This window comes from Astyanax mexicanus, chromosome 19 (genome assembly GCF_023375975.1).
Source record: "Astyanax mexicanus isolate ESR-SI-001 chromosome 19, AstMex3_surface, whole genome shotgun sequence".
NCBI classification, from domain to species: domain Eukaryota; kingdom Metazoa; phylum Chordata; class Actinopteri; order Characiformes; family Acestrorhamphidae; genus Astyanax; species Astyanax mexicanus.
In genome coordinates, this window is record NC_064426.1 from 26252839 (window position 1) to 26279139 (window position 26301).

The window sequence follows — 26301 nt, forward strand, 5'->3', positions numbered from 1 at the left end:
GAGTTTAGGTTCTATTCCACGCATCCTGTATATGTCTTTGTACAGAACATGGTATTGCAAAAAGCTTTATACAACACTGGATCTAATATGTATTAAAGCAGTTGCCAAATGCTACATACCCAGTATGGCGAGCACCATGCCGTCCTTCAGCACCTCGAGGGATCCAGAGCAGACGAAGTGGTGGGCGTGCAGGGCATCACCATGCCGGATGAGGTACTCGCCCGGGGCACAGAAAGAAGTCTTGATGTGCAGAGACAGCGAGCGCAGGCATCCCCTACTGGCAGAGGAGAAGAGTGGCAGCTGCAGGATGTCCTTGTTCAGGTGCATGGCGATATCAGCCCGCAGCTCATCAGGGAAGTCGTGCAGGAGCTGAAAGAGGCAGGAATGCACAGGATGAGTGCTGTGGCAGGCTTAATGCAAATGGAATGACAACAAAAATGCATAATTGAATGACTCATTAAGAAATGTTAAACATCAAATAAGCAGCTTAATCACTCATCTTTATAAAGAACATTAGTACCTTATAAATAAATACTGAAGTCATCCAGACTATGATGGAACACAGAAGGATTCATCAACTTAAAACTGTTAACAAAAATACTCTGTGAAGCATTTAGGTGCTCTTATCTGGGGTGCTGTTAACTTGTGGCTTCTAAAGCTGGTAACTCAGTCCTGATGAGAGCCAGTTTCATCATATTGTGTTTCATGGTCTTTGTGACTAGACTTGAAGATACTTTCAAAGTAGCCTACTTGACATTTTTCAGATTGTCTAACCTTAATTTCCTAAAGTATTTTTTCTTTACTTAAGTGAGTAGTTCTTGACATAATATGAATTATAACATTACTCAAATAGGACTTAAATAAGGATTTTTCTTTTGTAGTCTGGTAAAATAAACTGGTAATCACAAAAGCTCTCTTCACTAAATGCAATCAAATCCTCACAGCAATTCTCCACAATCTAGTAAAAACCCTTTCCTTGACAGTACAGACTCCAGTTACTCCAACAAAGGTAGGATAAACTTATTTAATTTCTTTGGTTTTAGAAAAATAAATAGGTGTCCCAATTATTTTTTTCCATATACAATAGTGTATGTGCATATATTTCACTATATATCAGATTTTTAGCATAAAATGTTCATAAAAGCAGGTTTAATACATTTCTCTTCTTGGATTTGCAGCTTAGCTTCAGAGCTTACAGAGCATTACTAACCTACATACTCCTTCCTGAATAGTGAATATATGTGGGTACACCACCCACACATGCATGAATAACACATGCAGAAGTGACAAATACTTAATGATTAATATAAATTTGCTTCCCAACTCTGGCTCTGGAAACCCACCTGCCTTGTGAGCTTTTAGCTTTCAGCGAGGTTTCATCTCTCTAACAATCTGAATCACACCATTAACATTACAGTACAAGTACTTTTCATCATATGTTCTCGCTTTCCTTGTTTTTTTTTTTGTTTGTTTTTTTGGAAGCTTTTGAAAGCGGGCGTTTTACATCTCCACTTCCAATTCGACCAAAAAAAAAATCATTTTAATCCAGCCTGGACTTCCTGAACCTGAATCGTGATTGAGATTAAAACTAGAAAAGAAAACTTTATAAAAATAGAAATAACCCCTTTTTTAAGCATGCGGTATTCTGAATCAAGCCTAAAAAAAGAACTGGTTTGATTCAGTAAAGAAATACAAAGTTTGGTGCCTAAATCTCATTTGTTGCAAATTTATCTGAGAAAATCCAACTCCCGCGTCTCGACCCCCAGGTTAAGTACCCCTGACCTACAGTTTTAACGAGACCACATTAATCCATTTCTGATGTCCTGCTTGGGTGACTGGCTAATTCAAAACATTACATTATCCCTTGTGTGGTGTTCATATTTTTGTTACTCGTTTACTTTGTTACTTGTATTTAATTCAGCAAAATTAAGCAACTTATATAACTTTACATTAAAATGCTTTACACATGCTTGCTTCGCCTAAATTGCAAGCAATATAAACAGCTTACATGGTTAATATTTGCCCTTTACCTTTCTTTTTTTTAATAAAATGTAAAAGAAAATGAATTAAACTCAAGTTTTTAGTTTCAAATTTACAAATGAAGCAATGTTTATTAGCCCTTGGCCAAACATACTGTATGTAATATAAATGTGTGTGTGTGGGGGGGGGGGGTGGGAGTACAATGTGTGTTTCTCGAAAATGTGTTTTGATATATGTTTTTTTTTTACAAAAAATGACCCAATTCCAATGAGTTTGAGTTAGGAAAAAAAACATTTTTTGTATCATTTGATGAAAAATGAAAACGGGTCCCACAGACCCGAACACCACACAAGCGTTAATGTATTGTTAGCACTAGCATTAGCCAGCTTCTTCAGAAAACAAACAATCAGCCTACATTAGAGCACCATTATTAGGGAAAGTGAACTAATGCAAAATAATGTACAAAAAATAATAAATAAATAAATAAGGCTGAGTGCATTACCGCCTGAGCACAGAATACCTTCAGCATGGTGCTAAACACAAATAGAAGGTAATGTCACCTATCAACGACCGATACGCTGAATTGTGCTAAAATTGTATCAGTGGGCAATTTTTATCTCTGAAGTTACACGTTCAGGTTTAAAATAGAAGGAAAATGAATCATTCTCTGCACAAATTGTCCATTTCTTTGAGCTGTTTTTTCCTCTAAAAATAAGATTAGAGTGGGAGCTGAAAGTGGAGAGCTCAGTTAGTTACACTTTAGGCTAAATGTGATCTCAGACCATGCTAACAGCAGCGCCGCGACATGCTAGCAGCAGTTGTTAGGAGCCACAGAGTTCCTGTGAACTGTGTGAAGTGCTTTAGCTGATTTTTTTTTTCCCTAATCGCTGAATAAATTACTAAGCCAAAGTGTAAATGAGCTAGTCACCACTATCTCTGTTTTTTTCCCCTCCCTCATAAACCTGTGCTGGCTAATTAGCGGTGTCTGCTTTCCAGTGTGGGCTAACTACAGAGGCAGCCCAACAAAGGCTGTATTCACTGAAGACACTCTGCGTGGTAAATAGCTCAGCGGAAGTAGATGTGACCCAGATTTTATTTCAGTTAGTTATATTCCTGATACTAAATGTGCCACCAGTACACCTACACTGTGGCATGCAAAAGTTTGGGCACCCCTGGTCAAAACAGTTGAATAAGCTTCACAGCACAGACTCTTTCTTGCTACTCTTACAGCTGCAAAAAAAACACTATTCTATAGTTCTGGTTTAACCCCACTCTTACCTTATTTTGTACTTGGATTTCCAATACTGTGTTAATTGCTATTCACAAACTATCATGCACTAGACTTCAGGGAGCTTCAGGTAAAACCATAAATATATGTTCAAATATTATTAACCAATTTAGATTTTTTTTTTGTTAAAACTACAATTATATGTTTGTTTTTGTGTTTTTTTTTCTTTTCCCTATACTGAGTCACATTTCAGCAAAATTATGGTTATTTTTCTGTTGTTATAATACTGTGTATATGGTCTATATTTGTGTTTCTCATTATCCACTGTACTGACTGTCCCACTGCTCATCCTTTCAATAAACAAAAGTTGTTCACAAAAAAACAAATTAAACTGCAAAGGGCCTAAAGATGTAAATGATGTAAACATTCTTGTCAACACTAGAGCCATATTTGCAATAAAGAGAAAAAAAGATATATATATATATTAATATAATAATATATAAAACACTGAGCAGATTTTGGACTACAGTGGACCCAACACCAGCAGATGACATGGATCTCCAAACCATCACTGACCAGGTGAAGCAATGCAGTAATTAAGTCATTGCTAAGATGAGAAGAAAAAAAAACAGCTTTAAATTCCAATTTGGTTGAAAGAAAAAGGTGACTGATTTTTTTTATTTAAGGACTTTTACAAGTGTTTTCATTCTTTGAAAAATATATGTTTTAGCTTTCATTTTCAATCAAATTGGAATGTAGTTTTAACAAACAGCATCACTTGCTTATCTATTTAATGAAATATTTAGGATGGAAAGAACATTGATCTGGACGAAAATGTATCATTTCTAAAAAGCATTCTACATTTAGAAGTTGTGTGGATTATTTAATAGAATGCATTGCCTGTAAAAGAAAAATGTATTAATTTATTACCAGGGAACCATTGAAACTGGGAAGAGTGTAAATAGCTCTGTAAGAAGCATATTGAAGAAAAAAAGCCAATTGAGTGCCTTTAGTTCTTAAATATGTACTGTGTGAAAATCAAAAATTAATTAATTCACATATAAAAGAAACCCTACTTTTTACCATCAGCACCCTCTTTTTCCCTATGCCCACTGTTTTGATCTTTAACTACACATAACCTTATGAGCATGAGGAACCTTGAGATATATAATTCAGCTGTCTTTATATATTCCTTGTATAATAGCAGAGCAAATATTTTTATCTGTCCCAATGACATCATATAAAATATATTGAAAGCTTTTATTTAAAATGAGCAAAAATATTTCAGTACACTGTGCAGACAGAGCAAATGAATGGAGATGGCTAAAACACCACTCTGAGTGGGTGGCAGTGAGAAAGTTTTAATTTAATAAGTTCTCATTTTTCTTAAACGTGTCTACTTGCACTCTATCAAATCCCTCTGCGCAGTGCTTTAAATAAAATTCATTATAATCCTGGCCTTGCTTTAGAAAACTTTAATTGAATCATTTTACCTTACTCATTGTAATTGTAGCAGCTTTTTTTTTTTGTAGCAGCTTTTTTTTTTTTACAAGCATTTCAAGAGGCAGAATGCATACTGAGCGAAGCAGGCCTGTTTACGCCTGTTAAATACACTGACATGCCAGAAGTCATGGGATAGCAGTATGTAAGCCCCATTTCCAAATGTTAGGCATTAATACGGCATTTATAGATTAAGGAAATATACATAGTAACGCAAAACTGACTGAATGTTCATTTCTAGTCAGAAAGGAAAACATTTAACATCATGTTAGGATACAGTCCAAATCTATTGTGCCTTCTGAAAAGAAATCATAACCCTTTTTAAATATTTTACACCAATATTACACCTATAAATCTTAATATATTTATTTTTTGTGTGATTTTATGTGGTCATAAAGCAACATAAAGCAGCAAGTAATTGTAAAGTGAAAAGAAAAAGATAATACATATAATATAATTTAATATAATGAAGCTAAATACAGGACAATCCTGGAGGAAAACTTGTTTGAGGCTGCAGAAGATTTGAAACTGGGAAGAAGATTGGCCTTCCAGCAAGATAATGATTCTAAACCTATGGCACAGTTGAAGTCCAAACATAATTACCACTCATAATGTGTGACTTAAAGACATGAAAATTGCTGTTAACTGATGCTCTTCATCCAGCCTGACTGAGCTTTATCTATTTTGCAATGCAAAAATAGGAAGACGTACCAGTGCAAAGCTGGCAGAGATACAGTACAGGGCAAATGTTTGGACACACCTTTTCATTCAATGCGTTTTTTTTTTTTCATGACTATTTACATTTTAGATTCTCACTGAAGGCATCAAAACTATGAACTATGAAAAAAATGACCTGGCCTCCACAGTCACCGGACGTGAACCCAATCCAGATGGTTTGGGGTGAGCTGGACCACAGACAGGATGAGCCTACAAAGTATTGACATTTTTTTTACATTTTTATTCATTAAACATTTTGCCATTTATCATTTTCGTTTTACTTCACAATTACTTGCTTCTTCAATAAATTAAATGTACGTTTGTGGGTGTAACTTGAGAAAATGTGGAAAAGTTCAAAGGAGAGAATTGTCTAGATGGAAACAGAGTGAAGTTTCCTGAAGTGAAGTTTAAACAGTGAACATCCTAAACGTGAACACTTGACAAAAGAAGGACATAAAGTACTTTTTTTCAGGCATTGTTCCATTATCTGACTCATGTGTGAAAACAGTAAAACTGTAGAACCTCTGAAGCTCCTGAAGGACCTGAATGAGAATCTCTGGAATAAGACACCGATTACCCGCCCGCGGAGCGTCTCTCACCTCGTTGGCGTTGATGCCATTATTGACGGACCAAGTGGTTTGAAAGTACTCCAGCATTCGCTGCTTCAGCTGTCGAGGCAGACGGTGCACGCGGATGAAGTCTTTCAGGTCCTTCATGCGTGTGTGGTAGAGGGAGCGGCGAGAGTACATGCGCTGGATGATCGCTGTCACGTTGCCAAACACCACCGCGTGCATCAGGGCTGCAGGAACACACAGGGTGAGAAGAGATTGGTGTTAAGGTCATGCATGAACTCGCCCACCAGTTTTAACACTTACTGACTGGCCATCGTTGAGTTGTATTTATTGCATTATTAGCAATAACAAGAATCTGGCATTATTTCATACTGTAAGAATCCACACAGCAGGCATTCAATTGTTCCGTCTTCTAGTAGGAACATTGCTTGTACAACTGGATACTCAGGAGCCTAGGTCACCATGACTTGACTTGATTCTAGATTAAAGTTCCAGAATGTTGTGTACAGCCGTCCCAGAGCCATCCACACTACTGCACACACAGCAGCCACTCACATGTTCAACTGTGATAAATAAGTACTATTCAAAATGGGTATAAAAGCTCATTGAGCTAATTGGCATGGTCCACAATGGCTAAAAGCTTACTGAGAGTGCTTCACTACTCCAGTACCTTCAGAGAATCCAACTTCACTCCTACAACTGTGAGCTACAGTCGAATTAATTTGTTCGTTCATTTTTGCCTCATTGCCTTATTACCAGCAGTAACAATAATGAGAAGAGTGTTTTTTTATTATAAATTTAATTAAAATTAATGACACTAGACAGAAAGTTTGTTTAAGTATTTATAACTTTTGTGTCATTTGGCACTACAAAAATAATATCATCAGCATAGCTGTGATATCTAACTCCATTTTTAATAATACCAGCTAATTAGACAGACGGATAGATAGATAGATAGATAGATAGATAGATAGATAGATAGATAGATAGATAGATAGATAGATAGATAGATAGATAGATAGATTCAGTTCTACAGTTCTGCAAAAATCTTTAGTTATATTTTAGTCAATCTCAATAAATAATGCATATTTAAATAACGCAGGGCTGGACGGTAATCTCAATATTCTTCAAATATAAGAGCGATTCTCTATTTGGAAACAAACAGCACCATTTAAAATGATTTGCAAGCAGTTGTTTCCTTTACATTTAATAGGGCTGAACGATTAATTGCATTTGCGATAATCTCGCGATATTTTAAAACGCGATTCTCTAACCGCACTGGCTGCGATTTGACTGGTCACGTGACTTGGGAGCGAGCCAAGCCGAGGACGAGCGGAGCATACCCGAGCAGAAGGCAGGGAGGTGGAGAAGTGAAGTCAACACAGCGCACTTTAGGGCGTTTTCACACCAGCACTATTTGGTCCGGTTAAAACGAACTCTGGTCCGTTTGTAACTTTAGTGCGGTTCGATTGAGCAGGTATAAAAACAGTAATCGCACTAGGGTGCGGATCAAAAGAACCGGACCAAACGAACTCTGGAGCGGTTCGCTTGTGGTGAGAACGTGATCCGGTCTCGTTTGGATCCAGCTATTAAATATAAGCCATTTATTTGAGCTAAACTGCTGATAAAGCAAGCACAGTTTAAACTGATATATTAGCCAGATAATGCTAATTACCACAGCTGTGAACAAACACTGTGTCCATGCACGCGCTGCATTCACTGCTCACAGCCGCGTAACTCTGTTTATTATGTATAAATCTGCGCTGCATTCATAGCTCACAGCCGCGTGACTCTGTTTATTATGTATAAATCTGCGCTGCACGCAGAAACACTGTGTTTGAAAGTGCAGCGTTTCAGCGTTCAGTGTTAAAGCACAGATATTTGCGCTGGAACACAATCTTCTCGCTGTATTTACTTTTTTCGTATATTTATATTTAATGTACTCCCGTGTCAGACAGCTCTGACCAATCAGAGGACACAGGCTGCTCACGTGGTTTATTGATGCGCATTTTGGTGCGTTTACATTTATGCCTGTGGGAAACCAGACCGAACAGAGCGAGAAAACGCTCCAAGTAAACGAACTCATTAGAAACGAACTACAGGTGTGAAAACGCCCTTGTTGCACAATGGCTTCAGGCTCGACAGAACACATCAGTTGTGTAGAATTACTTTGGCTTTAAAAAAGAAGATGCTGCTCAACGTCAGGTACTGTGCTAAACGTGCCTTGCTACTGTTGCTACGACGCGAGGTAACACTACAAACCTTTTTCAGCATTTAAAAAAACACCACAAAGCCTCGTGTGGTATTTGCAAGGCTAAAATGCCAACGACCAGTGCTGCATCTTCAAATACAGAAAATAACGAGTTGGTTAAAGCAGATTCTCTTTGTTTTTTTGCACTTTAATTTTTCATGATGTTACTAGCTGGAGAGCAGTAAGTTAAATTTTGTATATCTATTGTTTTTCCTAATTAAAAAAAAATGGTGAAAAGGAAAAGCATAGATTTTTTGCTTTATTGTTATCTGTGCTTTAAGTAAATCTGACATTGTTTATTATTAAACAGATTGATTTATTGCTTCTGTTGTTGAAAAATACTTGAGAAGACAAAAAAATCGCATTTTAAATCGCAATCGCAATTTATAGATAAAAAATTGCAATTAGATTATTTTCCAAAATCGTTCAGCCCTAACATTTAATATAAAAAATTTACTTAATTTTTGTTGTTTTGTTTTTTGCATGAAAAGTGAGCAGTGCCCTTTAAGCTTAGACACAGCTTTTATATTGAACACAGTGCAAATATAACATCCTTGCATTTCAGTATTATAAAGTAACTGATTTGTGAAATAGTAAGTAAAATATGTAACTCACTACCACATACAGTAAATGAGTTCTTTAAAGGTTTCTGACAGAAGCAAATGTCTCTACTGAGATTCCCTCTGCAGTTTCTACATTATGTAAAGATGTATCTCGATTTTTTTTTCATTTAGAAAATCACATTAAAACAGTAATTTGATTAATTCCCAGCCTTAAAATAATGTATTTAATGTATAATAGATGTTTTAGATAGATAATTTATTCATGGTGAATTCTGTGGTGATGTAATATTCATGTGGTTGTTCATGTGGAAATAAAGCCCACACTTAAATTAACACTTAAACATTGGAAATTCAGGGCAACGGTGTTTTTTTTTTGAATGAAAATCAAATGTGTGGCAAAGCAACTGTAATAACTTTCATTCCGAATCCAGTTTCAGCAGGATTGGCAAACAAACAAATGTAGCACATGAGTAATGTGATAAAACACGATGGTGTTGAAGATGATTAATCTAAAAAATAACATACTGGCTTAAAACGTTAATGAAGAAGCTCTTGATCTAATCACGAACTTCTTACAAAGAGACGCAAACATGCGTTTTATTTTTTTCCACACAGCCAAATCAAGCCTTTTAATCCAATACATCTGAAGCTGGGGTTGTTGATTAGCTGCTTTCTGCAACAGCTTTTCACTACTAATTAAATGCTATTGATGGTTATTTTTCAGTCACTGCAGTTATTATTACGCACCTCCGATGAGCATGGTGCAGATGGAGAAGATCTTCTCGGCGTCAGTGTTAGCGCAGACATTGCCGAAGCCCACGCTGGTCAGACTGCTCAGAGTGAAGTAGAGTGAGGCGATGTAGGCACTGCGCATGGAAGGACCACCAGTCGTACCATTGGTGTACGGGATCTCCAAACGCTTCCCCAACTCCTGCAGCCAGCCTGAGAGATGAGGAGAGCAGAAGGGAAGGGGTGAAGGAATGACACAGATACATTACAGATAAATTACTGTTGCCACTGTCCAAAAAAAGAATCGATGATACAAAAAAGTTTGTTTTTATGATTTTTAAGGATGTTTTTCTATGGTAAATGATTAAGATTTTTTAAAATGTAGAAATACACTGCTGGTCGACTTAAGCCCTATCTGGGTGCGATTATTTTCTCAGGGGGTCCTCGGGTGATTTTCTCTTTTATGGGGGGGTCCTCTGGGATTTTATTCCCGTTCGGAACGACCAAATAAATACAAAGGAGGAGTGCTGGAAGTGTGATTTATGGTTGAGACTTCATTAACACTGAAGTCATCTCAACTTTAATGTTTGTACATGACTGGTCATTCCAGCCTTATATCAGTCTTTTTTCCTCTTTTAAAAATCAGCCTCTCCTCTTTTAAATGGTGGATTTGGAAAAAGACACCCGAAGGTGGTGGTGCTCGCCAAGATCGTGGATATGAAACACTACATTACACTGTTACTGTTTTTTGCTGAACTCCTTGGTCGTCTAGTAATTTAAGTCCCTTACAGACACACATTTTTGAGTTCCCCCACCTCGTGTTTAATAAAATAGCTATTTGTCCACTGCCATGCACCATAATTACACGTTGGGTGTGTGTTTCCACAGAGATACACATTAACATACCATTGTGCTCCATGTGCAAAACCTGATATCACGTGACAACACGATGTCATGTGACCGAGAAAGCCAAAAAACTCACTGGTCCTCCTGTTTTTTCAATTGCAATCTTGCAGATGCAAGAGTTTTATCACTAAGTAGAAATGTGTGTGTGTTTTTTTTTGTTTGTTTTTTTTACAGAAGTCCTGTAAGAAACCAACCAGGAGTTTGGATGCAAATGCAGACAGGTTTATTAGTCCAAAACAGAAGGCAAAAATCGTAGTCAGACAGGCAAGGTTCAAAAGACCAGAAAAGACACGCTAGGCTAGAATCGTAGTCAAGGGGAAGCAGTAGATCAGAAACCAGGGAAACAGTAACATTCAATAACGCTCGATAAGACACAATGTGGCAATATCTCGCAACTAGGCAGTGCATGAGTCCAGTTTATATAGTCTTGTGAATGAGTAATCTCCCACCGGTGTGTGGGAGAGGAGGAGTCAGCCTCAATACTCAGGAGAGGCGGATCTTAAAGGTGTAGTGCGAGCAGGTGTTACAGAACCCCCTTCCCTACGCGCTACTCCAGGAGCGCCAAGAGTCCGGCCGGGGGGTCGGCCCCGAGGTCTGGGTGCAGGACGTTCCGGCCTGCGGGAGTGGAAATCCGTAATGAGAGAGGGATCCAGTATGTCCGATGTAGACACCCAGCTCCTCTCCTCGGGACCGTACCCCTCCCAGTCCACTAGATACTGGATGTGCCCCCGTCTCCGACGTGAATCCACAATGGTGTTGACTTTGTAGGCAGGACTGCCGTCGATGTCCAGAGCTGGAGGTGGTGATGAGAGAGGGGAGGCATCATCCAGTGGACCAGGAATAACCGGCCTGAGGAGAGACACATGAAAACTGGGTGAGACTCTGTAGTTACGGGGCAAAAGCAATTTATAAGTCACATTGTTAATTCTTTGCAGTATTCTGAAGGGTCCAACAAACCGTGGACTGAGTTTACGACAGGGCAGGCGCAACTTGAGGTCCCTTGTGGAAAGCCAAACTCTGTCACCTGGGTTAAATAAAGGGGTTTTACCTCTATGTCGATCTGCCTGTGCTTTTTGTCGTCTGACAGCCAAACCCAGACGTGCGTGTGTCTGTTCCCAAGCCCTCTCACTGTGTGTGAACCAGTCGTCTACAGCAGGAGCGTCTGTCCTCTCTGCATTCCAAGGGAACAATGGTGGTTGGTAACCTAGGACACACTGGAATGGAGTTAAACCTGTAGATGAGCTACGTAGAGAGTTCTGAGAGTATTCAGCCCACGGCAGAAAGCGGGACCACTCCCCCTGTTGGTCATGACAGTAATGGCGCAGCAGACGACCTATTTCCTGATTGAGCCTTTCCACTTGTCCATTAGCTTCGGGGTGATGGCCTGACGTGAGACTGACAGTAATCCCCAACTTATCCATAAAAGCTTTCCAAACTGAAGAAGTGAACTGAGGTCCCCGATCGGATACAATGTCCTCCGGTATCCCAAAATTCCTGAAAACGTGAGTGAACAAAGCCTCTGCAGTCTGGAATGCCGTGGGTATAGTGGTGAAAGGCACCAATTTACAGGCCTTAGAAAACCTGTCTATAACTACAAGAATAGTGGTGAATGTTTGTGATGGAGGTAAGTCGGTGAGGAAGTCTATGGACAGATGGGACCAGGGTCTGAGAGGTATGGGTAAAGGCTCTAATTTACCTGCCGGCAGTGATCTGGGAGACTTGGTACGAGCACACAGGGAACAGGACTGAATGTATGCGTGTACTTCCGGCTCCATCCGAGGCCACCAATACCGTTCTCCCAGCAGATGATAGGTGCGGGCTGTGCCTGGATGACCCGTAGCCAGAGAGGTGTGGGCCCATCTTATCAACCTGTCCCTGCATGATTCGGGAACAAACACACGATTAGCTGGACAATTATGAGGAGTGGGTTCTGACCGAGAAGCCTGTCTTATGTCCTCCTCTATATCCCACTGGATAGGGGCAAGGATACAGGAGGGATTGAGGATGGTTTGAGGATCTGACTGAGTCTTTTCTTTTTCAAAAAGCCTGGATAAGGCATCTGCTTTACCATTCTTGGAGCCTGGTCGATAAGTGATGGTGAAGCAGAAACGTGAAAAGAAGAGAGCCCACCTCGCTTGTCTGGAATTAAGACGTTTGGCTGTACGCAGATACTCCAGGTTCCGGTGGTCAGTGAGGACGACGAATGGGTGATGCGCTCCCTCCAGCCAGTGTCTCCATTCTTCCAAAGCTAATTTAATAGCCAGCAATTCACGGTTGCCTACATCATAGTTGCATTCTGTGGGAGACAGTTTTTTAGAAAAATATGCACATGGGAACAGTTTAGCAGGATTACCTTGACGTTGTGACAGGACCGCTCCTACCCCAGAGTCAGATGCGTCCACCTCCACGATGAAGGGCAGAGAAGGGTCGGGATGTTTCAGCATAGGGGCTGATGTAAAAAGTGTCTTAAGCTTATCGAATGCCTGTTCAGCTGCCAGATTCCACACTAACTTCTTGTGTTCCCCTCTAAGCATAGTAGTGAGTGGAGCTGCCACCAAACTAAAGTTTCGGATGAACCTTCTGTAGAAGTTGGCAAATCCAAGAAAACGTTGCAAATCTTTTCTACTCACAGGTTGCTTCCATCCAGTTACAGCCTCCACTTTCTTTTCATCCATGTGGACCCCCTCACGATTGATCAGATAACCCAGGAATGAGATGTGGGTCTGGTGGAACTGGCATTTCTCTGCTTTGACGTACAGTCTGTTCTGTAGGAGTCTTTGCAGTACTTGCCTCACCTGTTGAACGTGTTCAGGAAGAGACGCAGAATAGATAAGAATATCATCTAAAAATGCAATGACATATTTACCCAGCATGTCTCTCAGAACTTCATTGATGAATGACTGGAAGACAGAGGGAGCATTTACCAATCCATAGCTCATCACCAGGTATTCATAATGGCCAGAGTTAGTTGAAAAAGCAGTCTTCCATTCATCACCTTCTTTAATTCTAATCAAATTATATGCACTGCGAAGGTCCAATTTTGTGAAATAACGGGCTCCCCTAAGCTGTTCTAAAGCAGCAGGTACCAAAGGCAGTGGATAACGGAACTTTTTTGTGATTTCATTCAAACCACGATAATCCACACACGGTCTTAAACCACCATCTTTTTTTTCCACAAAAAACATACTTGCGGAGGCAGGAGAAGTAGAGGGTCTAATGAAACCCTGGTTCAGGGCTTCCTGGATGTAATCCTCCATTGCCTGTGTTTCCTTGACTGAAAGAGGATAAATGCGAGCTCGGGGAGGGATTTTTCCTTCTTCCAGTTCAATGGAACAATCCCAGGGTCGATGAGGTGGCAATTCAGAGGCTCTTCTTTTACTAAAAACCTCTAATAGGTCTAAATAGTCATCCGGAATGTCAGTGAGACTGGGTTCTAAGGGGCTTTCAATGGAGGTAGATGCCAAGGTCAGTTTAATACAGTTTTCAAAACAATTGCTGGACCACTGAACAATGTCTCTATCTTCCCAGGAGATTTTAGGGTTATGTTTAAGGAGCCAGGGTAGACCCAAAACAATGGGGTGAGAGGACACTCGGAGGACATGGAAAGAAATCTGTTCACTGTGAACAGATCCAATGGTTATAGTTACGGGTTCAGTGATGTGCGTTACTGTGCCCTCTCCAATGGGTTGATAATTGATGGCTTGAATCCTTAATGGAGTATCTAATTTTATGGCTGGAATCTTCAGTTTCTCGGCCACGGCTTTCTCGATGAAGTTGCCTGCCGCTCCGGAGTCCACGAGGGCTGCAAAGGAAAAGATCTGATTAAGGTAGTGTACAGTTACAGGTACAGTTAACATCTTTATTGAGATGAGAGGATCAGGCATACTCACTGCGTCAGCGCACGAATCGGAACTCGTGCGCTGGGTGGTGTTGCCTGGCCTTGAAAGTGGTCGATTAGGACAGCCACTTCTCATATGACCCCCGTTTCCGCAGTAAAGACACAAACCGCCCTCTATGCGGCGCTGGCGCTCTGCTTGACTGAGCCGCGTGTGTCCCAGTTGCATAGGTTCACCCTCTTCGGCTGAAACTATCTGTGGCAATGCGTGACCACGCTGGGCGCGTGACGTATGACGCCGGCTTTGCAGTAACACATCCAGACGGGTGGCCATCTTGATAAGGTCATTCAAAGACAACGCATCATCCCGGCAAGCTAACTCAGTCTGGATTACTTCGGACAACCCTCTTCGGAACGCCGTGATGAGAGAAGCCTCATTCCAACCGCTTTGCGCGGCTAACGTGCGGAAGGTAAGGGCATAGTCCGCTACTGTGTTACGGCCTTGTCGGAGCTCCAGTAGTTGTTCCCCAACTTCTCTACCCCCCTTTGGGCTGCCAAAAACAGTCCGGAAAGTACTGGCAAACAGTTCATAACTCTCATTCATCGCGGGGTTTTGAGACCAGAGCGCTGTAGCCCACTTTAGGGCTTTACCAGAGAGTAGTGAAGTGACAAACATTATTTTAGCGTTATCGTTGGGACCAGGCGGGGGTTGTTGGGCGAAGTAAATATCGCATTGCAATAAAAATCCCTCACATACCTCTGGGTCTCCGTGATATTTCTCCGGGAGGGCGACCTTGAGAGGAGTTAATACAGGTGGCTGGGGTTCTGGTACAGGAGGAGGTTGTGCTGGTGGGTTAACCACCTGCTGGACGGGATTAGCAGGCTGGTTGCTAAACAGAGCCTCCAGACGCTCAGTCAGTGAGTTAAACGCGGTACCCAGTTGATTGAGTTGTTGTTGTACGAGTTCTACTGCTCGTGATTGTTCTGCCACAACCTCATTAAGGTCCCGGTTCCCTGCTGCATCCATTGGTGGCGAGATATTCTGTAAGAAACCAACCAGGAGTTTGGATGCAAATGCAGACAGGTTTATTAGTCCAAAACAGAAGGCAAAAATCGTAGTCAGACAGGCAAGGTTCAAAAGACCAGAAAAGACACGCTAGGCTAGAATCGTAGTCAAGGGGAAGCAGTAGATCAGAAACCAGGGAAACAGTAACATTCAATAACGCTCGATAAGACACAATGTGGCAATATCTCGCAACTAGGCAGTGCATGAGTCCAGTTTATATAGTCTTGTGAATGAGTAATCTCCCACCGGTGTGTGGGAGAGGAGGAGTCAGCCTCAATACTCAGGAGAGGCGGATCTTAAAGGTGTAGTGCGAGCAGGTGTTACAAGTCCCCCTGAGAAACTAATTGCAGAAGCCGATACGCATGGGCCTTTTTCACTAGTCCAGCCAGGACATGTCAATACAGTAAGACATTTTAATTAAAAAAGCGCCTTGGTTTGAAATGTCATTTTCTCTCATAGATTTTTGCTGTCGACAAAGAGCTTCATGGCAGAATTGCCATGTCTTGAGACCTGAGATCCGACTACAGTCAGGAAGTGTAATTAATGTTTTGAGACACCCCTAATGGACAAGTTTTACACATGCATTTCTGGACAAGCTGAGAAAAACGTAACTGTAAATACACAAAATTGAAAAAAAAAATAATGTTGCAAATTATCTCTATTACAGGATAGTGCAGTTTCTTGCAAAGCACTTGAAAGGACATGAGAGGAAAAAATATATGTTTTTTTTATGACGGGTAAAAAAACAAAAATCAGGATACTTATTTCAGCATGATGTATTACAAAAGCATTGATTCACTGCTCACCAACATACGTTATATTCTACCAGATTGACATTTAATCATCTAGACTCTAGATGATCGTCTAGACTCTACTCTCTAGATTTTAGCAATACTTTGCAAAGTTAAGACAAAAAAGACAAAGATTTATACAAACAGATGTAACTATAGAAAGAGGTGAATGTGATCAATACTCAGGTGAGAAGGAAGGACAAAACATTTCAAGACTGGTTGATGTGAAAGGTGTGATTATATCCTCATAAACAGGTGGATGGTGGGAAGTGTAGTTTGAGGGTTGGAATATATAAGTAAACATTTTCGCAGACACAAGTGTTTTTTTTTTTACCCATCATAGAAAAATCTATGTATTTTGTTCCTCATGTACTTTCACAAGCTATGTAGTTTTAGGCATGCCCGGAGTAGCACTGATAAAAATGATATTCTCCATATTACTTAGTCAGCATGTGTAGCATTAAAATGATTTTGTTTTTTTTTAAAGTGAAAAATAACATAATGTTGCTTTAAACAATGTTTTAAGATTTTTTTTGTTCAGTGTAGAGCATGCCTGCAGACATTCTTCTTATGATTATTTTTTAATCACAATAATACACCCAATGTTGTTTTCTACTGACAGTAGCTAGAGTTGCTCGTGACCTTGAGAGTACTACTGCAATTATACCATATAGTATGCTTTCCTGTGCAAGGCTGCATAATTAACGGTATACTGCGGTTGCCAAGCAACATATACAGTGTACTTTAGATATTAGATTAAAAGCAGATTTCTGTAATGCATTAAAGCTTAAGGTTAAGGTTTTATTGATGTGGCAGTCATGCTTGTCTAAATTCAGTATTTTATTTTTTTGTGGTAGAAATTTGTGCAGTATATGAAACTTATTAGTTCAAAAAAGTTTATGATTTCTGTATTGGATATTGCCTCTGATAAAAGTGACTAGACGGCTTCTTCTTCTGAATACACTTTGAAAAATGTGTCAAAACGTCTAAATAAGATATAATTTTTATGTCAAGGCCTTTCTAGAACTGTGTATCAATGCTAAATACATTTGTAAACCATTCACTAAATCTTATATAAATATATATATATATTATAAAATATAAGAAATACATATTTACCGATGTCCCAGGTGAGCGGGTCATTGCTGGCAAGCTCTTTGCGGCCGATGACGTACCAGACACAGGCGAGCCAGTGGGCGAGGAGGGCGAAGACAGACATGAGAAGAGTGAGGACCACCGCGCTGTACTGAGAGTAACGGTCCAGCTTCTGCAGCAAGCGCAACAAACGCAGCAAACGCACTGTCTTCAGCAGGTGCACCAACGACGTCTGCAACACACACACACACACACACACACATAATTATATAGAATTTCACAGTGCTCTTAATATACTGTACACACCTGTTACATTGTACACTAATGTTTGTAGACATCCCTCACTTAAAAAAAATATAATCAGCTTCAACTCAAAAAATTTAAAATTCATAGTTTAAAAGCTGCCTTAGTTTTAAATTTTAAGATAAACAAAATTGTATATAGTGTTTACATCAATTCATGACTTGACGTCTGATTTAAATTTGGATTTCTCTCTGGCCCCATCCACACAAACCCAAATAATAAAAAAAAATATTTTTAAATATTGTTTGTCTTCGTTTTAGCCTTCCAGCCACATAAAAATAAAATTTCTCCCAGAAAATTATTGCAATCACACACTGTTTTATACACATGTTTATATCCTTTGTGTGAATAGGAACAACATAATAAAGCACAGTTATTTTAATTTACCACAAAACTCCAAAAATAGGCTGGACAAAATTATTGGCACCCTCTTAAAGGAGGTGTAAAATGGAATTTTGTTGTAGTAAAACCTTTGATGAATTGCACACCTCTGTTCTCCCACAGCGTTCCGAGATCCAGAAATTTTAACAGTTTGTCCAAACACCCTGCAGACTGGGTGATACGGGGCATAATTTTCCCTGATTAATCCCTTTTTCCACCGTTATCCAGGCTCAAAGTAGCTCCACACCTCCTCGCTAGAATCCGGAGAGCCCTGACATTTAAAACGAAGTATTAATAACTTAAAAAGTGCACAAGTACCTTATTAAAAACACTTTTTACATCCTATATGTTATTAATGCCTCGTTTTAAATGTCAGGGCTCTCCAAATTCCTTTTTTTTGTATAATTTTAATTCTTCCCATTTTCTCCACAAATTACACGGCCAATTACCCAACCCGCTCGTTAGGACTCCCCCATCACCAGTGATGCCCCAACACACCAGGAGGTTGAAGACTAACACATGCTTCCTCTGATACATGTGAAGCCAGCCACTGTTTTATTTCAAGCTGCTGTTGATGCAGCAGAATCACAGCGCTCTCCGAGGAAAGCGCAGCGACTCGGTTCAGATACATCAGCTCACAGATGCCCTGTGCAGTGGACATCACCCTAGGAGTGATGTGAGGAGCGAGCGCCATCTACCCACTCGGAGGGAGCAGGGCCAATTTTCCTCCCTCTGAGCGAAAGCTGCATGAGTGGGGGTTGGAACCTGCGACCTCACGCTCATAGTGGCAGCGCTTTAGACCGCTGGACCACTCGGTGCCCCCGGTCTCTAAATTCTAGCAAGGAGGTGTGGAGCTATTTTAAGCCTGGAAAAGTGTTTTTTTGGGGGCAAATTATGCCCTGTGTCACCCAGACTAAAGGGTGTTTGGTCTCAGAACGCTGTGGGAGAACGGAGGTGTGCTATTCATCAAAGGTAAGTACTTACACCTTTATACCTTTTAATAGTGAGTTCTCCTTTAATATTTGGTTACACACCCTTTGGAAAAATAACTGAAATCAATCACTTCCTATAACCATTATCAAGCTTTTTATTTTGCAACTCTGTGTCAGCAGTATGGTCCATAGCGTTTCATTTAATACAAATGTCAACAGATGACACTGATGCACCCTGAGCCTGCAGGACAGCATGAACAATAATGAAATTGTATGAAATGAAAATATTTTTCTGCCCATTTTTGGAGTTTTGTGTTAAGTTATGTTACATTTGTCTTTTTTTCTCTCTTTTGTTGTGCTGTTCCAATAAACACAAGGAAGAAATTGTGCCTAACCTGTGCCTAACCTTTCAATAGCAGGTTTAAACAGCCTCTCTGAATTTGACATTGTAGCTTTTGCAAGTCAGGTTCTATTTTGTCAGCAGTTATTCAGCAGATGACTGACCTCATCTAATTTACATATAACATCTACAAATGTGATCCAGAACAGAATAAAACAACAGCGATGTAGCTCTGTTTTCTCCTGCTTCCTGACACACACTGTTAACCTCAGCCCACACAGTGTGCAGTTTGCCTGAATTCATTCTGCAAATAAATAAAACAAGCGCTTCTATTCTTTACTGTTTTATTGCATTTTAAAAGATATCCCAATAGTTTTGTCCTTGTAGTGTATTTATTTACAGAGGTTGGACAATGAAACTGAAACACCTGGTTTTAGACCACAATAATGTATTGTCCTGAAGGACAGTTCTGATGGAAACAGGAGAGTTGAGGTGCACATTGAATTCTGCTGTGATTTGAGCAGCCGTGGTTTTATGTTTTTTGGATACAATCCGGGTTAGCACTCGAACATCCCTTTCAGACAGCTTCCTCTTACAGCGTCCACAGTTAATCCTGTTGGATGTGGTTGGTCCTTCTTGGTGGTATGCTGACATTACCCTGGATACCGTGGCTCTTGATACATCACAAAGACTTGCTGTCTTGGTCACAGATGCGCCAGCAAGACGTGCACCAACAATTTGTCCTCTTTTGAACTCTGGTATGTCACCCATAATGTTGTGTGCATTGCAATATTTTGAGCAAAACTGGGCTCTTACCCTGCTAACTGAACCTTCACACTCTGCTCTTACTGGTGCAATAATGTGCAATTAATGAAGATTGGCCACCAGGCTGCTCCAGTTTAGCCATGAAATCTCCCACACTAAAATGACAGGTGTTTCAGTTTCATTGTCCAACCCCTGTATATATATCAGATTTTTCTTAGCTTTGCTTAGAAAAGTGAAAGTAATAGTAATTAATGGATTATAAAAACGTTGAAAATACTATATATCCTGGAATCTTCTTGGAACTGGTGGATGTTAGAGACCTTGTCCCTCCCACCTTCCATGTGGGGATGCCCCAAAAATGCCATGCGACCCAGTTTCCAAAAGAAGGGGATCGTGCTCTATTTTAGAATGTCACAGTTCATGTTGGAACTATGAACTACAATGCTACCACCACCATGTTTGACAGTTTGCAAGGTAAATTTTTCTCTGTACTTCTGACCAGGGCACCGCTACACATGCAGGACACCATCTGAGCCAAACAAGTGTATCTTGGTCTCGTCAGACCACAGGACATGGTTCCAGTAATCTATGCTCTTGGTCAGTCTGCTTGTCTTCAAGCTAAAACATTTAATTAAATGAACCGAATCAAGTGCAACGTGCCTCATGGATCATTTCCTATATATGCTCAGAACTCATATTATTGTGTCTATTGGACATATATTTAATATGACAATGTGCAAATATAGACAGAACACACAAACATATATGACTCACCACTGAGATGATTTACAACCCACACACACAGCTTCAGCTTACCAATGAGATAATTACAACTAAACACACACAGACACTCTGCGTTTACTCACCACTGAGACGTTGAATGCATAGAGCAGGTCAAAAGGCAGGGCGGCGATCAGGTCCAGGATGAACCAGGTGGCCGAGTAGTGCAGGCAGATCGACCTGGCGTCATACACCACCTGCCCTGCCGGCCCCACATAGGTGGTGCGGAAATTCAGGATGATATCTACAGAGAGTGGTAAAATTACATGGTTATTACATATTTATAAAGCTTAAAATTTCCAGAATACATTGGTACATATATGTTCAAAATGCTGTACGTTTAGGTGCATTTTGTTCTATTTATTTTTATGAGTGTAAAATATAGAACACATGAATACACGAAAATTGTCAATGTTCTGCAAAAACCTTATATCTCCACTTTTCATTTTTTTTTTACCTTTTGAAATAAGTTCTTTTTCTTAATAGATAGCAGTTCTTTTTTGTAGATAGTTGTATCTCCACTTTTTTCTTTCACTTTTCGAGTCTGGCTGTTGTTCTTGTTTTCCACATTTTACATTTTGACATGATTTACATCTGACATTTTTTAACAGCAATTTTATTTTCAATTTTCTGTTTTTCCTTTTCAACATAATTTGAATCTCACAGTTTTTTACAGGACCTTGTATCTCCAGTTTTCCATTTTTACTTTCTGTCATGTTTGTTTCTTTTTTTCTTTTTTTTACATGATTCGAATCTGAACGCTATCTAAATCTGGCAGTTGTTTTTTATTACAGAACCTTTTATCTCCAATAGCATTTAAGTTTTATATTGTGTCTAAATTTTATGTTGAATGAGCTAGAGTAGTTAACCAATCCACTGAGTATGGGGGCGGGACAACAAGTACATGTAGAAAAATCACAGAAATTGGTAAAAAAAAAAAAAGTAATTAATATAAAATTATTATAATTGCACAGTAATTATCATTAAATAAAAATAGATATATCGTCATTAAAAAAATTAATATGATTTATTTTAAATATTTGCAAAACAGTGGTTGGCCATCTTTTTATATGTAGCTGTATGTTTATATAGACCATTTACTTTTTACTATACTGCCTTCAGTCAAGACTAGCCTACTAAAATTTCTGTCTAAATTTGTCTAAAACTTTTTGTCTAAATTTCAGGCATGAACAGGAAATATATATATTCATAGCAGGATTAAGTGGAAGAGGCAAATTCCAGTGGGAACAGGATTTAAAAAATCTCGACCAGTAAAAATGTTCCAAATAAACCTGGAATAAAAAAAAGAGACCACTAAAAATTATTACGTTTTTTTGATTTTACCAAATTGAAAACCTGTGGAATATAATCAAGAGGAATATGGATGATCACAAGCCATCAAACCAAGCTGAACTGATTACATTTTTGCACCAGGAGTGGCATAAAGTTATCCAAAAGCAGTGTGTAAGACTGGTGGAGATCATGCCTAGATACATGAAAACTGTGATTAAAAACCAGGGTTATTCCACCAAATATTGATTTCTAAACTCTTAAAACGTTATGAATATTAACTATTTTTTGCATCATTTGAAGCCTAAAACCTCTGCATCTTTTTTCTGCAAATAAATGCTCTAAATGAAAATATTTTTATTTGGAATTTGGGAAAAATGTTGTCTGTAGTTTATAGAATAAAACAACAATGTTCATTTTACACAAAGATATACCTATACATAGTAAAATCAGAGAAACTGATTCAGAAACTGAAGTGGTCTTTTAATTTTATCCAGATCTATAATAATTTGTTTGCATAGAGTAGAGCCATATTATGTAAAGAAATATGCTAATGACATACCTATTAACCCATGCAGACATCACACAGTTTGTTATGAATGTTCAGAATGCTTATTACAGCATGTATTTCCATATTCTTAGCATAAAATGCATGCTTACACAGAATAGGCATGCTTTCTGTAAAGGTGGTGTATGCTGTCTTATTCACTGCCTGAGATTAATAGAGAAAAAAAAACTAAAAACAAAAAACAAAGACGAAGTTCCACAGCAAATATTCTTCATGTAAAATGAAGAGACATGCCTCAGTCAGTGAGGGATCAATCCAGATCAGATGTGGTGTGCTCAGACAGTAATCCCTTTGAGGGTTTGTTCGTGTCATCAATATCTCTGGCTTATGTAGTCTTTGATCCATGGGGGTTTTACGGGAGTTATTACGGCTGCTGTAAGCGAGAGTGTGTGTGTGTGAGTGAGGGAAATAGAGAGTGTGTGGCATCTGAAAAAAGGTTTAGGTGTAATCTTCACCTTCTCTTAACCTCATTTACGCTTTGATGAAACACACGCTGAAGATCTCACACCTTCCTTTATAAGAGGAGGAGAAGGAATACTCGAGACGTGAAGCTTAAAATGAAGGATGCTAAATTATTCATGGCTTGAATGTTTTGTTCTAAGAAAAACAGAAGACGTAGAACCTCTTAAAGAGCTTCTTCATCTCATTTATAGGCATGAGAAAATTAGGGAACCTCAACACTTTTTTCATCAGTTAATGTTTTTTATATATTTCTTTATATAATTTATTTTCTACACTGTAGATTAATGTTAAAGACAGTTAATGAAGACATTTAAAGGTCACATATGGAATTATATAGTAAGCAGTGCAGTAAACAGTATTTGGCTTACACAATCCCCTGACCTGAACCCAACTTATATGGGTGATTTGGGATGAGCTGGAGCACAGCGTTAAGGAAAAGCAGCTACTATTAAAACAGCAATTAATAATAGAAATAGAATTTCACTTCTCATATTTGCTATGGATTTAGTTCAGGAAAAGCTTAATTTGTCCACCCTGTCGTATAAAATACTTTTTAAAAATTAAAATGTATCTTTAAAACAGAATAAGTTCACCATGAACAATTCAAAATATAACAGTGTTTGCAAAACATAAATTCGACCACTTGCAAAGGCTTCCAAAATTTTACCAGATAAAATAGACTGTAAAAATAACATATATAATCTACTCCATACAGTACATTTGAACAATTTGCACTCACATTGTTTGGAAAGAGCTTACTCCATATTTTGAGTAAATATTGCTTACATTCAACAGCTAGGGGTTACTAAATCTAATCCAACATTTCTTAGTATTTCTTAGGCAAGTTTGGACTCTTGCCTAGCAGGGCTACTTTCTCTTGGGCATTCAGTTATATATTATGCAATGCTTAATTGCCTGACTTCAGTGTTGTAGGTCATAAGAGCAAGTTACCATTTTGTTTTATTGTAGACCATGCAATGCTTGTTGCTGTCTTACACCCTGTCAACAGCCTATTTTCACACCTTCTGCCTGCGCCTTCAAAATATCGTCAGCGTGGTGGTCTGGAAGTGAGGTGTGTTCAAGTAAATATCAGGTGTGTTTCTATCTTGGCGGCAGGAAATACAAGTGTGCCACTGACTGATTAAAACCCTGACAACAGCCAACTGCCCAATCCAGTCTTAGCCATGCAGAATTGCCACTCAGCGTGCTTAAACCCCCACTCATTAAACACACACATGTAATCTCTCCAGCATGCAAATCGAGCATTTACATCAACAATAAAGAGAATAAAGAATAAAATAAATTGATGTTCCCGTAAATTATCTGCTGTTGCACGTTTAGAGCGTGAATGCACAGGTCAGTATCCTCTGCTGAGACACGCAAAGTGCCTCGCTGTTAAAATATCAACTTGCCAAATTCAGAGAGAACTGATTAACGTTACGCCCAAAACACACCCATGATTAATTAAGAGAATTAGTATGTGCCTTTTGCACATTTTGAGCTTCACAAGGTGTATTTTTGGCGCCCAAAGATCCCCAATTTACCTGTGTGCTAAATATCACTAAAATCTTTATTGGCATCAGTTTGCCATCAACTTACTTTAAGATGTATAAAAAAGTTTTTACAGTGTGATCGTCAAAAAAATTACAAATCTTAAGTAATTTTTAAGGTTTTGAGGGCCTAAAGGCACACTATTCTCACAATAACCCATCAAGCAAAAAGGAACCTAAACTGGCAACCCGTTCTGGGCTGTATATTTTTAAGAGTGCAGAAAGAGAGAGAGAGAGAGAGAGAGAGAGAGAGAGGGCAGAAGAAGTTTGGGTGGACACTAATTGCTATCTGTGCTGATGGTTAGGGTGCTACCACCGGGTGTTGTCATGGCAATGTATGTCAGCTGACCCACCACCTTCCTCCCTTCTTCCCAAACTTACACGAAAACACACACACATACACACTCATACATTCCAGTACTGTATACTCTATAGTGCTGGGCGATAAAACGATATCGATAGTTATCGAGGAAACTATATATCGCGATAAGTCGGGGCGAGAAATTCGATAAACTAAATTTTCTATTTCCCGTTTAAGTAGCGTTGTGAAAAGGCGCAGCACGAGATCAGGCAGCACGCTGAACTGCTGCTCAGCCCAGTACAACCCCTCCCCTCCCCTCTCCACCATCCCCCTCCGCCCCACCCCCCGAGCCCCTCCACTCTGAACTCCTCACATAGCGGCTCCTTCTCTCCCATTTACTGGATAAACTTCATTTATACTATTCAGCGGCGCTACACTGGAAAACTCACCTTTTAAATATGAGGCATGCGTCTCCAAGATATTTAGAGAGGTGAGCTTGTTCAGATTTCTGAAGGCAGGTAAACGCTGCTCTGTTTGCTGCTAGTTAGATTAGCTTGTCTCCAGTTTAAAGTTAGCGATGTTTAGGTGTAAAAGGGATCTGTGCAATCTGTCATCATTAGCTAAGATGCTTTCACTGCTTTTTACATTCTAATAAACTAATGGGTAACGCACGTTAGCCGTGTTAATCCACGTTTCGTGTAAATTAAGGTTAACTTCAGCACGAGTGAGGGGTTAGTATATAAACACACAGAAAGGAAGCACTTTCCATCTTTTTTCCTAACTCTCACTGTTTCTGTTAGAAAACCCTGAGGGCAGCATTCTCCTCTGTCTTTGTGTTTTATAGTTTTTAACAGATAGAGAGTCTGTTATGCTGGATATTTTACTAAATACAGAAGATTATATAATCTGTCTAGCTGTATTTGAACTGAGCTAAACATTGCTGTTACTGAACTGGAGTTTTAAATACACTTAAGTAATGTAAGTCTAGTCTACTGAAAGCCAGTAATGTTAGTATAAATCTGTACGGCAGTAGAAGTGGATCATTTCAGAAACTTGACTTTATTCCTCCCACCTCCATTATAGGCCACTTTTTTTTTTAAATATTTAAATGTTAGCTTAATTTAAATGAAAAAAAAACTAAAGGCTCTTATTAAAAAAAAAACATAAGCAGTAAATTATCTAAAATTACAACAAATAGAAAATAGAAAAACAGTAAAACATATGTAATACATACTTTTTATATGACCAAAATTAAACTAGACTGAAATCTGACTAAAACTAATAATATCCGATAGACTAAAATGTAACTAAAACTATTATACATTTTAGTGAAAAGACTAAGACTGTATCAAAATCACCTGTCAAAATGAACACTGTGATATACTCTTGTATTTTG

General features: G+C 39.1%; 1 protein-coding gene across 2 annotated transcripts in view; it reads right to left on the minus strand.

The window, feature by feature from the left end:
• The window catches only part of kcnh4a (potassium voltage-gated channel, subfamily H (eag-related), member 4a), an 80369-nt gene that overhangs the window by 14759 nt on the left and 39309 nt on the right, over positions 1 to 26301 (minus strand). For both annotated transcript variants that reach the window (XM_022672582.2, XM_015607607.3), the window contains exons 6-10: positions 20821 to 20978; positions 17258 to 17465; positions 9559 to 9753; positions 6025 to 6224; positions 120 to 369 (exon numbers count right to left, since the gene is read on the minus strand). In XM_022672582.2, coding sequence (XP_022528303.2) covers positions 120 to 369; positions 6025 to 6224; positions 9559 to 9753; positions 17258 to 17465; positions 20821 to 20978 — 1011 coding nt within the window. The remainder of the gene's footprint in view (positions 1 to 119; positions 370 to 6024; positions 6225 to 9558; positions 9754 to 17257; positions 17466 to 20820; positions 20979 to 26301) is intronic.